A 15,853-nucleotide genomic window follows, 5' to 3' on the forward strand; every position below is an offset into this window, starting at 1 on the left:
GTCTTGCAATAAAACAGGCTCTGTTGTAGGTAAGGGAGCAATGACACAGATTGAACCATTTGTGGGGAAAACCGTCAGAAAAACAGGTGGGCCTTATGACAAGCTTTTCTCTAAAAACACTGAAATTCTTGTCATTAAGTCCTGCTTTCTATGTTGGATGGGCTTTTCAATATGTTTCTGGGGAGGTGCAAGCCCCCTCCCCTGCCCTGGCAGCTCAGCTGTCCACACAACCTGCTGGAGGGACCACCACCTCTCAGTGGTGTCTGGTAGCTCCTACATGGAGTCACTGGCCTGTGACCACAGGGCTACCTTAGGAGCCTTAGCTCATGTGGTATGCTAACAATATCACAAAAGCAACTGAGAATCCCTTACCAAAATGACCAACCTCTATCAAAAACTAAGAAAGAAGCTTCCAGGCAGTTTATGGATTAGAACAGCCAGTGTCATCAGCTTCCAAAAGCAGCTCTGTCTCCAAAGCCAGACTCAAATGAATTAGAAGGACACAGCTGGAGACCAGGACGATTTACAGGAATGTTATCACCTTCTAAGGTTCCTTAGTGATACCGGTCAACAGGAATGCAATGGCTCACATGGACTCCGGCTTAGTCCTTGTGGATATGCTCCGAATAAGAAAACCCCTTCCCTGCCAAGTTATAAGGCAAGGAATATACTTATAGGGTATTCTCATGTAAACCATGTTTTCCCCTGTGCGATACATAACAGCAGTGCGGTATATCACCTACTTCATCCAAACTGAGGGTGAAATCCTGTCCTTGTTGGCATACAGGGGGAAGCTCAGTGATTTTAGTCAATGTGATTTGTAACCAAGCAAGTGTCTACATGTCTATTTCTTCTCTGTTTTTTTAATGTCTTCTTAAATAGTAGGCATTGTTCCACATCTGTCCTACTTGTAAAACTGAGTGCAGACACAATGCAGTGAAGCTGAGGTCTGCAACCTCTAAACAGAAGAATAAAAACTCTGAAGTAAAAAAACAGAAAACTCATTACTTCAGTAAGTTTAATTCTTATGGTTTCAACATTTCAGACTCTGGCTGCACATTAGATTTTAAATGCAATTATAACCTAGTTACCTGCCTCTTAACAATTTTATTGCATATTGTCACATCCTACCAAGTATCTTCTGACTGCACTCTATGATTTATTCTGCTTTTATTTTTGCAATCTCTAACATCTATTGTTTTCCAAGGGCTTTACTTCTGTTTTCATATTTGTAACATAACATTTTTTAAAAAATTCTGAAGTAATGTCAAATATTGTATATTGCAGTAACTGTTCAGGTGTTACTGCTCAGCAAACAAGGTAATAGGAAGGATAAGTACACACAAGGCAGAGCCTGGTGTACCACGTCTAAGGACCTGACTTCTCCCCCCATACCAAAATTTCCTGTATTTAAGTTTTTAACTAGCCTCAGTTGTAGGTAAGCACATACCTATGGGGACTTTTACATATATCATTCTTCTTCAACAATCCTAGCTGTCTTTCAGATGTGAACTAAGGTCCTCACTTTGACATAGCTTGTCACGGGAAATGGTACACATGATATTTTCTTGAAACTTCGGTATTTTTCCTGGATGTGCTACATTTGAAAACAGAGTTTATGAAAAACAGCCTCATACTCGCCCAGATTCTTTACATAAATGTCACTCATAAGAAAAAGCTTCTGAAACATCCATACTTCTCTTTCTTGCATGCAGTGAACAGTGAAACTGTTAACAGAACTAATATTCGAGTTATCATGGTTAGTTTACAGCTTAAGTTCATAAAATAGTCCTAAATAAACAGATCACATAATTGTCTCGGTTATTGCCTAGACCTGTCTTCAGAGTGACACTGACATGGCTACATTGGCTTATACTCAATTCACATTCTTTGCAAACACAAAACTAAAAGCTTTTGAAATAAAGGTCTAGATTCTGAACTGTGGTAGATGATAGTGGCACAAGTTCAAGAACATTGGTTCTCTCAGATGTCTCAAGTTCTTTGTCCTGCTTTAAGTTTTCAGTGCGAAGAGGGAAACCCTCTGGTCAGAAGTAGCTCTCTGAACCTGTCAATTCACAATCTTACTGAGAACTGGATGCTAGAAGTACCTTCTGTGACCAGTTCTCCTTTTAACTTTTGCAGCTAGAAATAACTTCTGTGACTTGTTCTCCTTTTAACATTTGTAGTTATGTCAAAAGACATTTTAGAGTAGAAATTACATATCTATTTGTACAGTATCCACTTGAATTACAAGTGCAAGTATTTATGGCACATCATTTAATATAAATTCATTTTTTCCTTATTTAAAACAAACTCTAGGTTTTAGTTCCAGTTTTCCATGAAGATATTATTAAAGACAAATGCATTACAGGTGAAAAATCAACTGTTACCATCAACTAGGGCATCAATATGTCTATGTGATGGATTCACAAACAGAGGGATGATGCCTGAGGCGTAAACCTCAAGCAAGTTACACGGACGCAGCTGTGTTAGATAAACAAGCTGTGCATTTGAAAATGGGTGAGAGAAAGAAGCAGACACAATGGAGATCTGGCAAATTTAGCCCCCATTTATGCCAGTATACATTTTTCTATTGTTGGATTGGAGGTTAATTTGATTTTCAGATTTGTGTAACATTTTCCAGCTTTTTAATTCACACCATTAATTGAACTGCCACAGATTAATCCACTCACGTGTCCAAAGCCACAGATGAGTTGTATTCACTATCATAGCTGTAACATAACTTCACTCAGATTGTTAGACTGTTAATATCTGATTGTGTGCACTGTGCACATTCTCAGTTAATCCTTAGGTCTGAAGCCCGAACAGAAAATTTAACAGTATGCATATGGACTTTCTTACAATCAGGATTAACTTTTCCTGATTTCCTTGCTGGGTTTTTACTAACATATTCATAATCAGTAATTAAACATCCTTCTCTCAGACTTCTGTTCACATATTTGCTCAAATGCCAGCACATTCACACCTTAGGTCTTCAGTAACATTTTAGGACAGTGTCTTGTCACATAGCTCACTACTTCCAGTGTTAAAAAGATCTTTCTGATGCCATAGTGAAGTAGCAACACTAACATCTACAGATGAGATAGCCAAACATAACACAGTTCTGATATACATATTAAACAATTCACATAAACTATTAGGTTGCCTATATGATAACATATATTTTATGTTTAAATTTGCGCAGTGTCTTAAAAAAAAAAAATTGTAATTAAAATTCCAAATTCCAAATAAAATAATTATCCTTGGATAATTTCCTTGGAATCTTAAATACAAAGTATCTTCAAAGAAAAAATCAACAAAGGCCAGAAATCATCTCAATCCTGTGCATGTCCTAGGTACAGCTACATATGATGCTGTGTTAGGCGTTTCAGAAAGATGTTTCAGGGCTTAATAAAAATTACATTATTCCAGCTAACCACTATACTTGGAGAATAATGTATTTGCATCCCAAAACACAGGTTTTTCAATAGAAACTCTGTGTTTCCCAATGTTGCCCCATTATAACCAGGTGATCAACCAATGAGTGCATTGTAGTCAGATTGGATTCAGCATGTTTGGAAATACTGTCCACCCATTTCTTCTCAACAGTTCCAGTCCATTGTAATGGCAAAGTTCTGATACTATGGTTGAAGACTGTCACTGCAAAAACTCATGACAGTGTAGTTTTGAGACAATTAATTGAATTCATTTTTTTATGAAGATGTACAAGATCCATTTCTGTACATTTTGGTCCTCTGCTCGCATACCAAGTATCTTAACAGTTGTCTTCTACCCACATCTATGAACCTGGCAATCATAGCGGATAAGTTCTGTCTCTGAGTCCATGCCACCATGCTCTGTGATATCCACAGAGGGTGATGGACGATTCAGAAAATCTACAAATAAAAGTGGAAGAATTATCTTCCTTTTTTTCTAAACACACACACACACACCCCTTTTTTTTTTTTTGTTACATGACTAACCTGACCTTTGACCTTAGTAGAGCTTTTGCCTAGAGCACCCTAGTGCTACATCACCTGTAAACATCTAATGGCCATATTAGTCTCCCACTGAAGACAGCTCAATGGTACAAGACGCAGTTTCATCAAATGCATGGAAGACATATCGTCGAGTTATTACCTATCTGACTTATACAGCACAATGACTTTGAGACTCTGCTAGACATAAGGGAATGGTATTATTAGAGCACTGTCAGTAAGACTCCAGAAGGTACTGAAGGGCAGTTCCTCCTCAGGTTGAACCTGATGGGCTCCATAAAGCATTTGTTTGACAAGAAGCAAGGCTATAAAAATTTCCTGTCTGCTACTGGACACTATGGTAGCAACAGAAATGTACTTTGCCTTTGTAAAGTGCCCCTTACCATTTTTCATGAAGATGAATCTCACTAGTTTCCATACCCTTGCAACCTGAGTAACTCATTGCCACAACACATCTCATGAAGACCTCACTAGGAGATGCCACACAAAAGCTTCAGGTGGTGTGACATGCAGCTACCTGTCTGCTTGAGGAATTAGTTTTAGAAAAAACATGTTATTGCCAGTTCTTGACTGACAACATCACTTCTGTACTACCTTCTGAGAGAAATCAGGGTGTTGATTTTCACTTGTAAAGCTCTTGAGTCTCATCCATTTGAGAAAGCATGCTGTAACTGAGCGCAGCTGCAGTTCCAGCAACCCATGTTCAGACACAGATATCATAAGACATTCTAGGCGAAGAGTCCTCCATTCTGAAGCACAATTTTACCCATGATCTCGCAATATCTGAATTGTTTGTCTACAGATAGAGCACAAGGAAATAGTAAGCTTTCCTCGTATATTTGCGTTAACAACAGGGTAAGGCCTTGTTACACAAGCACGGGAAAGGAAACCTCTTTGTAGATAAATGTTCAGAAGTTATCTGTGGATTAAGTAGTATTTCATGCACTCTGGAGATATAACTGTGCATTTAATAAACTAAAAATGAAAAAAATTAAATACAAAATAATCATTTATAACTGCAATTACATCTTAAATGCCTTGTCAGTATTTAAGATAGTACTCGGTCTCTGCCTTCCAATTACAATTAAAACCAGCACATTGCCATGTTTAATTTTCTATAGTTTCTTACAAATTACAAGGGAAGAGTTGCCCAAGAAGCTGACAACTATTAACTGTCAACAAATAAATGTGCTAGCTATACCAAAGAAACCACATGCACACATATCACTTGTGTCAGCTGCTTCTGCTAGTATTCTCCCAGGAACCAACGGGAAACCCTTTGACCAGCCCAAACAGAGCCTCACAGGATTCCCTCCTCATCACAGGACTTCCTCCTCATTGCTAAATGACTACGGTTACTGTGCTGAAAAATGATAAAGCACCTGTCTAGCATTCCTGGAGTGTGCCTATCTTTCACTGAACAAAAAACTGTATACCCCCATCAATTATGAGACGAAAATTAGTGGCCTCACCAACTTCCAGAAGCAGCTCTTCTCAAGCAGTTCAGTATTTCTGTCTTCAGACAAAGATAAAGCCATTAAAAAATTAAAGCTGGAATAGTTTTACCATGCCACTGAAAACTGCATACTTCATCAAAAATATCACAAAATTCTAGTCAAGGTTACCTGTAAACTGTGCCTTTCATAATCCAAACTCAAAGGGCTTGCAAGATTGTCTACTTCTGTTTGCTTGGTTTAGTCAAAAAATTCTCACTGATGCCAGGATGTTCTTCAGCAGGATCCACCTTAACTGTTTGCTTTACCACCACTTCCTTCATCACACTTGCTGGCCCTTCCTCTGTGGTTCACCACACCTTAATTAGCAAATCACTCCATTTAACTTGATGGGGCATATAAGTTTGGAGCTTTTGCTTTTGACTTCAGCCACACAAGTGGTGTTGTGCTTGGTGATTTGTTCAGGCTCATTGGAAATATGATTTTGATACTGTATATTGGTTCATACATTCTCAATTATTAATGCATTTCAAGTCTGTGCAGATTTGTGTGTGTCCATGCACATGTGTACGTACACACAGAGAAGGCAATATTTTCCAATTAAAAGATTCACCCATCTGGAATCATTCAAAAAGGAAATAAATGTTCAAAATTTGTGGTAGCTTTGAAAACTTGAGTAACCTGTAGATGGATAAACGCTGTAGGTGGATTAGACACATACCAATAGATAAGTTTTGCTGAAACTTACAGTGAGTAACCAGTAACAATTTAACTCTGGAGACATCAGTACCCCATCACAATACAGATACACACTCACACACAATCTCTTCCAGTAACATGCGTGCCTAGCTAAGAAGAAAAGCATTGAAATAAGTATAATAAAAAGAGTTCAGCAGGATTACTTACTTAGTGGAAAGTACAGGAGTTCTCAAAACCTTGGGAACTTTTCAGACTACTAGTTGGAGGCAAGTCCAGCTCTATATCTAACAAGGTCCATTTCTGTTCAATACATTAGTTTATTTATTCTCCAGCTTGAACAGGGGATAAATAGCAGATATGCATGAAACTGACAGCCACAGCTCTCTTTTGTTTAGGATCATCCATTGTTGAATCATTTTTCACTGCAGCCAAAGGGCCTGTTTGAACTTCCTCACTGTCCACCACACATAATTTGGAATATTTAACATTATGTCACAAAAATTGCCCATTGCTTCCCACTATGGAAACCTATGGGAGCTCTAGATCTTTAAATTAATTTTACTTAAAGTAGTCCATTGAATAGCCTGACTGTCTTACTATAATCAGTGCAGCAGTAATGTAATTAATCTCAAAATTGCTGTGGGGAGTACAAGGCATCTCAGTTGCTTGTCGTAACAATCTCAATTAGCATATTACTGAAAGATGTTGGGGAGGAACAGTTCATTTTAGGTAAATGCTGTCAGAGTATCCATCCTTTCTGTTCCTAAAGCTGAAATTAAAACTATCATCATAGTTCTCCTTTTGAAATCCCAATGACTGTGTTTTGAGGTGGGAAAGTGTAATTAAATTTGATGTGGTATTCCTACTGATGCAGTTTTACATTTTACAATAAATTTGTTTGAATAAAAATTCATGTTTTATTTAGAAAAGAAAAACTGGTTTGGCTCAGAGCATGCCATTGTATCAGAACAATTCCCTTTTGTCATTGAAACTCCACAGACAGCCGCTGCTTCTTTTCCTAAGAAAAAATTATCCTTGCCGTTTTACTTTTTGTACAGCCATCCATTATCTGTTCTATTTAGAGATATTTTGAGCAGGCATGCAACTCCTTTAATGTAAAGTACATCTCAGAGGTGAACATTAAAGAGTTAAACTTAAAAGAGATTCCACTAATAATAGTGATGAATGAATTGTGGAGAATAGCTGATGCAGATGCCTGGAATCCCATGCTTGGTGTTGTTTAACTCCATTCTCTCTTCTCAGCAACTAAATCAAGCATCAAATTAAACGAAAAATATTACCCTAATATAAAGGGTTATGAAAGGTGATGAAAGTAGGAAATTGAGGCCAGTTTGGCCTATTATTCCCTATAGTGCCACAACACAAGAATAGGAAGTATTTTCAGTTTGCTACTACTCTGAAAAAAATCAGCAGAGTAAAATTTTATCTTTTAAGGTCTAAAGATTCATCTTTCAACCACAGATAAGGGAAGAGAGTAAGGCTTTTGTTGGGCAAAGTGTTGAAAGCATTTCTCCTGCTTAATGAATATACTCCCCAATGTTAAAATCACAAGACAGCACATTTGTCAGGTGTCTGAAAGAAAGTCAGATACTTCATTAGATGTTGTATTTTTTCAGCAATTATCCAAAGCAGAACATGGAATAATCCAGAGAGAGTTATCACCTAATCTGCTCTTTTAAGATATATATAAGAATTCAAAATGTAAGTTAAACAAGCACTGAATAATTAAAGAAATGCATAACAGTAAGGGCCTGATTTTAATTTGCATATTTTTTCCATTAATAGTGCCTAATTAAGACATCAGTTTAAAAAAAAAAATCCAACAGAACTCTAAGATTTTCTGCACTGAATTAACGTTAAGGACTTTTAATGGATGTCTTAATTAGACTTTGTTATTCATGGAAATTTTACACAAATTAAAATCAGGTCCTGCATGCAATATTCCCAGCTGAGTCTCAGCAAAAAGGCTATATGGGACTGAAAGACTTTTCATCCATGTGCAGATAGCAATCTGTATTCTAAAGCCAGCATACTCTATTTTCACTTTTTGGTTTAATTTGCATAATATTGTAACTAACAAAAATCACGTAGTTAGGATTTCTCTCTTCAAAGTAAATTTTAATGTTATGGACCCAGGTGGTTTTTTTTAAAAAAAATACACTGAAAATCATGCAGCTGGGCCAGAGCATTAGCCCATGGGGACAATAACCACAATGACCTTCTGAACAGCCCAGAGGGACCGTATCTGTTATTCAACTTAGAAAGTTTGATTCAGTCCCAAGTTCTGTTGCTGTTGTGCCTGAAGCACACACTGAAGGGCCTGGTATTATTGATGAAAAACATAATAAAGCCTGTAACAAAATGCTGTCACAGCAAACCCTTCATCTCTGATAAAACAGTCCTTCTGAGGGAACCTAACTCTTAGAAGCAGGAAAACCTGACCACTGCCTCTTCAGTATACACTCCCAAGGCCCTTCCAAAAAACATGCTCAAGCACAAGGTACGGGGCTCCCCAGGAGCCTTTCAGACAAGGCATCAAAATTAAACAACAGCCTGAGCAGCAAAGATTACATTACAGTGGCACTGGTAATATTCCAAGCATTGGCAGACCAAGACTCAACTGCAATTTATTCTATAGTGCAGCCACACACACTAGCATGATGTGCTGATGCTATCATGGAAAGCAGTTTTGCACAGTTATTCACAGATTACTTTGCTAATGAAAACCATGTTAATTTCTATATGGAGACATAAGTCTAAATCAGTGTAGCACCCAGGAACTCATGTTCTCTACAAAAGGAACCATTTTGTCGGTCTGTGCTGTGCTCAATACAATAAAGTCTTTGCATCTGTGCAAAGTAATGTCAGGTGTCTACAAAACAGGGCACACATTACCTTGCCAGAGTTTATTTGATTGTTGGTCTATTAGTATACCTGTATGTTCATGTGTGTGCATGCATGCACGTGTATGTATCAGCACGCTCCTTGCCCTGTCCTGCAGCAGGAGCTTCACCTCCAGCAGCCCAGAGGCACCCAGTCTGCAGGAGGGGTGCAGGGCTAGGACCTGCCCTGTAGTGCTGCCAGGTCACTCAGTACAAGTATTTTTTTAGCTTGACATAGGAAAAGTGAATGGATGCGATTAACCTGCACACGTTATTCAACCATGCTGAACAGGAAAAGCTGCTGGATCGCTTATATGCCAACTCCCAGGTTGCTCTGAGACCAGAACTAATACAATACCAGTCTAGATACCCTGGAAGACACACATTCCTCATAGGATTTCTTTTGGAGGGTTCATATTGTTTTACAGTACCTGGCTAGTCTGTGGGCTGGACGGGTCGTAAGAAGGTACATAATTCTTCAGAGTATCCTGAGGATTCAGGTGGGGAGGGTATCTGATCGTTGGATGAGAGAAGTAGCTAGATGGGGCAGGAGGGAGAATAGCTTGTGCTGGAAATGGCAATGGTGACGGCGGAGGTGGAGTTCTAGTTGAGATGACTGGAGAAGATAAAATAAAATTAAAATTATTTTCACACTGTGTGTCTTCTAAATCTTCACCTCTGTGTTACAGCAAGAAAAGTAAAAAGTCAGTTATAAATCAGTGCACTGCATTCCTGCTTCATGGCAATGGAAAAATGCTACTGTTTCAAACTCATAAATACTGTATCTTGTTTCGGTTTTGTGAATTATGCTACCATTTTTTTTTTCTTTAAACAGTAATCATTCTCCAGCATAAAAACCAGTTCAATTATACAGTTTCCCCATCTGGAGCCCAAATAAACAAAATAAATATTTTACTCAATAAATAAAACCTACACTTTTAACTGCAGCACCTCAAGATAGGACAGCAAAGTCACCAAGTCCTAAGAAACAATTAGTGATTTCTCACCACATTGCACTCCACCTGCCTCATGTGAGGATAATAACTACTCACCAATAATGCCATGAATATTAACTGACCTTGGTGAAAATGCTAATGAACATTCAACTTCAGAGCCTGGGAAACCAATCCACCCAACAAAAATACCTCTAACAAACAAAAAACTATCTACCCTATACGTATTTTTCTTTGCATTCTTTTTCTTCCCAGCCCTTAAAATCACACACTTCTAATACATAGACTGTATGTAATGTCTAAATAACTAACAATGTTTTTACAGCGAAAGGAATGTACAGCATGTCCTGCTGCTGCCCAGTCGTCCAGCTGGAAGTTGAGAGTGTTTTTCTATCACACTGCACAACAACCCTTTTTCCACCCCTACTACACATCTAGAGGGCACCTCCTTGGCAACGTTTTTAAAAGGAGGTACAGAGTCAATGGAAATGAAGAAAAGACAACACTGTCTTCATTTTCATTAGTGGGAGGGTACAAAATCAGGTCTGTGTAAGCAAGGTATTTTATAAACTGTTCATGGTTCTAGACTGTATGAGCACAAGCACACCAATACTGCTATACTGCTTTTCTGGATCAATTCTCATATCCTTTCTTCAGCTTAATTTTTAAATTACTTGCTATTTTTGAGCTAGGATGAAATCATAGTTTGCTCAAGAAAAAACAGCACTAGGAACGTTCCAAAATTGCTGTACTTGGTAATCAAAACCTTGCAAATCTCAAAACTCAATACCACTGACATAACAGAACAGGCTACACAGGTAGAAATCAGGTTTCTTAGCAAGTAAATGGCTCACCTACAAATTATATCTAAAAATTATACACTAAAGCAAATAAAAAGATCTACACGTAAGTATAGGGCCAAAAATAATTATGGAAGCTTCTTTTGTGACAGGCTCATTTAAATCACAGCTCCACCAGTTCAGTTTAATCACAAAACATTTGTTATTGCTCTGACATGTGGGAGCTGTGCAAAACAAACACAAGTGAGCAGAAATCTAGCCCTTCCACTTCACCCATCATCTCTGATATGCTAGAGTATTTGCTGATGGTGGAAACCTTACAGAGTCCAGAATAAGTCCAGGCTCACTTTCACAATACAAAACAAGTGGACTTTAAGGGGAAAATAGTCCTTACATGTGAAACTGGAAAAGGGAAAATTGAAATCATGGAGAAATCACAAAACAAAATCTCAAAGCAGAACTGAATGTTTAAGAAAAGAAGAAAGAATCCTCAAATCTGTTTTACTCCTCTAGTCACCTAGCTCTGCTCAAGAAATTAATCCCTTTATATGCAGTTCATAGGGAGACATGCTGAGCTGCTGAAGGGAGATTTCTGAGGACCATGTTCTCATCTGAAGAATTAGGATCACTTTCACCTCTAAAATTAACAAACTGATTCTGGAATCTCCCTATCATTCCTGATAAACCCTCAAGAAAACATGCAATCTGACACATTTCCAGTGTTTCCTTCACACTTTAAGTGAAGTTTTACATGGATTTACTATGAATTTCAGAAAACAGATGTTAAAAAATATTTATCAGGACTCTTACCTCTTCAGACAGAGCATTCAAATGAACCACTGGTATTTATTTCACTGTGTCACATAGTGAACATGGTTGTGACTTCTCTTGCGTATTAAATCCTACCTATTCTGGTATTTAAATACAATATCGTCATAGCAACAATATTAAAAAAGGATGTAGGTGGGAGGAGGAAAGACAGTGAGGATTTTTCCTCAAGTAATTTTCTTCATGCAGTTTACAGCTTATTTTATTCACTGGTTAATCATAAATCCTTTCCAGTGTCTTGAAGCAGTCAGACTACCTGAACTGAGTTTAATGAGCATTTCTGTAGGGATACCCCAACCTCGTCCATTTCTACTCTCATCAATATTATAAACGGGATTAAGTCTCTAAGAAAGTCTGCAAAAATGCATCACAATCTGGTTGTAGGAAAGGAGAACAGACTAAATGAACGGGGAGGTATTTCTTCCTCCTCCATAACCCTCACCACTGTGTGCAACTCCTGGGATTCCTGGGTGGTGATGCTGGGGAAAAGTGCTCAGTCTTGGTGACGAATCCTGGGGAGAAGTAGGACTAAACAAAGGTTTTTCGGGTTTCTTCATAGTAGGAGAAGACATATCTACAATAGAAAAACAATGGAACAGTGACATTAGCTCAGAAGCCTGTCTCAGGACACATAATTTTGTAGACTGAAGATATTTATTTTTACTGTTCTTGAATAAATATTGTTTGGTGACCCAAATCCCCCATGACCAATAAACTAATTTTAAACTATTGCTTTAAAACTTGAGAATGAATAATAATTCCCTAACTGGTCTTTGTCCTGCAAAACACAAACTGCATTCCTTTCGTACCAGACAAGCCAAACAGGGAAGAAATGCATGCCTCCAGAACCTCCCTAGACACTTCTCAGCTCCCCAGAACATCATCAAATCATCTTCTCCTTCAACAGCCACATAACCTTTATTGCATTTTTTAATGGAACACCTACACTCAGGTGTGTAGGGTAACTGTCATACACATGTTGGTTTATGGTATTTATTATTTTGTTATTTCAAAACCCATCCCTTACCCTTCCCAAAACCATAGTGAAACAATGTAACCTCCCTAAGAATAAAGGATACTTTAACTTCTTTATCTCATATTTTCCATGTCTCAAGTAGGGCCTTCCCACCTCTTCCTTCCAGCTTCCCTATCAACAAAAACATCTCTTTAAAGCTCACTGTGTGAAGGTAACATGCTAGTAGGGGCAAACTTATGATTTCTACCATGCAGCATTACTGATACTGCATAAAGCAAAAACACTACATCCTTTCTGAAAGGTTAAATTAATTAAACAACATTTGCTGGGCTCTGCAGCAAATTATGTCAAAGTTAATTATAATATTTTTGTAGGACATACATCAATGTCATAAATGGGTTCCATTTCAAATCAATGGGACTAACTCATGTTTAAAGCAAAGGTCATTTCTTAAGTACTGGACCAGGGCCATGTTGCAGCTGACTTTCCTACATGGTCCACATTAGCCCTTAAAGTGATTTTGGCACTTTTAATATTGGCACACTGTATTGTGCTATTCTGGGGGATATACAATCATCCTGGAGTCACAGACAGGCCTGCAAAATGTGAGCGCCTTACTGACACCAAACTGGACCAGTGCTTTTTGAGCTGGCTGGATTTTATGGGTGAGTTTTCACTCCAAAAGCTGTACTTAAAGCAGAAGCCATCAAACTGAGAGACCCCTTGTCCACTCTGCCCCATCCCACTGTTAAGCCCTGCCTAGGCTCTGGCACCAGACCCGGAGCAGACTCCACCAGTGCCCGTCCATCATCCTCCTGGCGACTCCCCTGCTCCACTCTGCTCCTGACTACTAAGTCTGGTGATTTCCCAGGTACCCTGCAAAGTTCACCTCTTCAAGAAGGCTGCTGAGAAAGGATTTGATTCAGCAAAACGTTCAGCTAGTGTGAGGAACTGCTTTACAACAGAACAATTTAGCACTCATTCAGGTTTAGCAGATATGACAAAGGTTACTGTATGCTTTTTATTGTAATGACCTGTTACAATTTTATGTTGTTATCAAAAACACTGAGTGCTGACAGAGGTGTCTCTAGCTGCCTTATAAAAACTCAGTAAATAAGTTGTCATTGAGGAAGAAAACAGAGAAATATTTTGTTTCTTTGAATCCATTGCCAGGTAGCAAAGTCACCAAATAGTTGCAGTTTTGTTAAACACATTCTGCTAAGCTAAGAAAATTAATAAGTAAAATTGCAAAAAAACAATTTAATAGAGTTTTGCATAGGCAAACCATGATACGAAGGCACATTAATTCTGGAATGATTTCAAAATATTTTATTATATTTTATTTTCTGCTGAGATGACAACCCCAGCTTCTTCACATAAGGCCCTAGTTCTGTAAACACAAGAAAATTCTCACACCAACCCAGCAGATATAAGATTTTATAAAAGCCCGGGACAAAATTAACCAACTACTGTCTTTGTACTGTGGTTCTGTGCATGCACAATCTCTGTCTCTTCATAAATAATACAACATTACAGTCTAAGAAAAAAGGTAACTGTGCCTAGCAGCTTGTATACACAGCTTCCCGCTACAAGGCTGTGGTCACCAGTAGTTGTCACAGAACTAACTTATCAGTGATCAAATATCTTGTTGACTGTACCACATACAGGCTACCACAAAAGACAGAATGTACAGTTTAATTTTATTTCAGATTGAAAGTGCTGCACTTAAGCCTCCCTAAGGGAAAAAACAAACCATAGGCTGGAAGGGGAAAATCTTTTCCTTATGTAAAGCTCATACTCAACAAAAGAACCCATGAAAGAGAGAGCTGCCTAGCTCCTCAAGGTCTGCATGCATCAGCTGCTCTGATTTCTGGAATGCACCAGATTTAATTTAGTTAGTGACTGTTACTTCATTAAACAAGCAGAAGTTGTTGTGTTTTTTCAAAACTGAAATATTTCAGTTGCTTTAAAGACGTATGCTATATGAAGTGCAATGTAATCAGACCATCCATTAACCCCTCAGTGGCATCACTAATTTGAAAAGAATCTACTGAAAAGGAGATTGGTGCCTATGACAACTCTCGCATTTGCTTTAAAAATGTGTAATTTATTCCTGCTCCTACTTTACAGAAGTAAAAATTGTAGCTAACATATAGAAAACAGATGGCAGAAATTGCAAAGTTAAATGCAATGAACTTCTCCTACAGGAGACAGTTTCCTCACCAAGGTGAACACGACTGGTAGTCAGGAATAGAAAATTCAGCACTGCCATAAAAATACTCATTACCCACCAAAACAGTGACTTCAACGTACACTGCACAGCACACCACCATGAAGTATTTTCAGAAGTCTTGTTATATATAGTACAGGCAACTGCAAGTAGTAACAGCTGAAGTGCAGGAAACGGCTTCTTTGTTAAAACAATGCACTTCGCACTGAGAAGTAATTCCAGATAGCCCCTTCCCGCCCCCCCCCCCCCCCCCCCCCGCAGCCCCTGTGGCTCTCCCCGTGTGTGCCTGGCCATCATAACAGAGTATTCACGCTCCTGCCACTGCCAAACAGCAGATGCAGCCCACAGGGGAGACAGAACAATAACTGTTTGTATAGGTTAGGAAGAAAGGCTGCAGCCGTCTCCTCCTTGACCAAAAGAGGAGATTTAAAGCTTTATTAAGAAAACATACAAGTTGCATTTCTCTGGAGAGTTACTAGTTACAAGAATAAAAAGTGAGGAAAAAATTAAAAATGCAAAACACTTTTTCACTGTCTTTAATTTTGTTCATAAGAAACAGTGCCTTTAAATAAAGCAGAATGAGTTGGAGTGACATTGAGACTTCTTATGATTTTACTAGGGGGTTCTACATAATAGAAAACACACATTTTTCTCATTTTAAAACTTGTCTTATTTTTTCCACATCATGAGGTATAGTCTCATAGCTACACAGAGCTTGGTTATATACTGACACGTACATAATGAATGACAAACAGAGAACACAAAAATAGGCTACTTGCTATTATGTCCGTGTCAAAGTTTCAGGAATGAGATTCCAATCCTTATTACTTTGAGAATTAAAATAAAACGTTTTCAACTGTGATTTATTTTTAGACTTTTGGAACAAATGCTAAGTACAGATGAAAAACAGAAAGATGCCAAAAGCGCTTGGTCAAAGTTATCAAAAGGTCTACATTAATCAGATGCTGTGTCCTGTCCTGCTGAGAATTTTCTTCAAATGTGAAAAACAGGC

At 38.2% G+C, this 15,853-nt stretch overlaps 1 protein-coding gene across 9 annotated transcripts in view; it reads right to left on the bottom strand.

Annotated features, from left to right (window-relative positions):
• NFIB (nuclear factor I B) overlaps positions 1-15,853 on the bottom strand; it is a 274,329-nt gene that overhangs the window by 32,621 nt on the left and 225,855 nt on the right. For all 9 annotated transcript variants that reach the window (XM_027807930.2, XM_027807927.2, XM_027807926.2 and 6 more), the window contains exons 7-8: positions 12,078-12,209; positions 9,486-9,670 (exon numbers count right to left, since the gene is read on the bottom strand). In XM_027807930.2, coding sequence (XP_027663731.1) covers positions 9,486-9,670; positions 12,078-12,209 — 317 coding nt within the window. The remainder of the gene's footprint in view (positions 1-9,485; positions 9,671-12,077; positions 12,210-15,853) is intronic.

The sequence above is a fragment of the Falco cherrug genome, chromosome Z (genome assembly GCF_023634085.1).
Source record: "Falco cherrug isolate bFalChe1 chromosome Z, bFalChe1.pri, whole genome shotgun sequence".
In the NCBI taxonomy this organism is placed as follows: Eukaryota; Metazoa; Chordata; class Aves; order Falconiformes; family Falconidae; genus Falco; species Falco cherrug.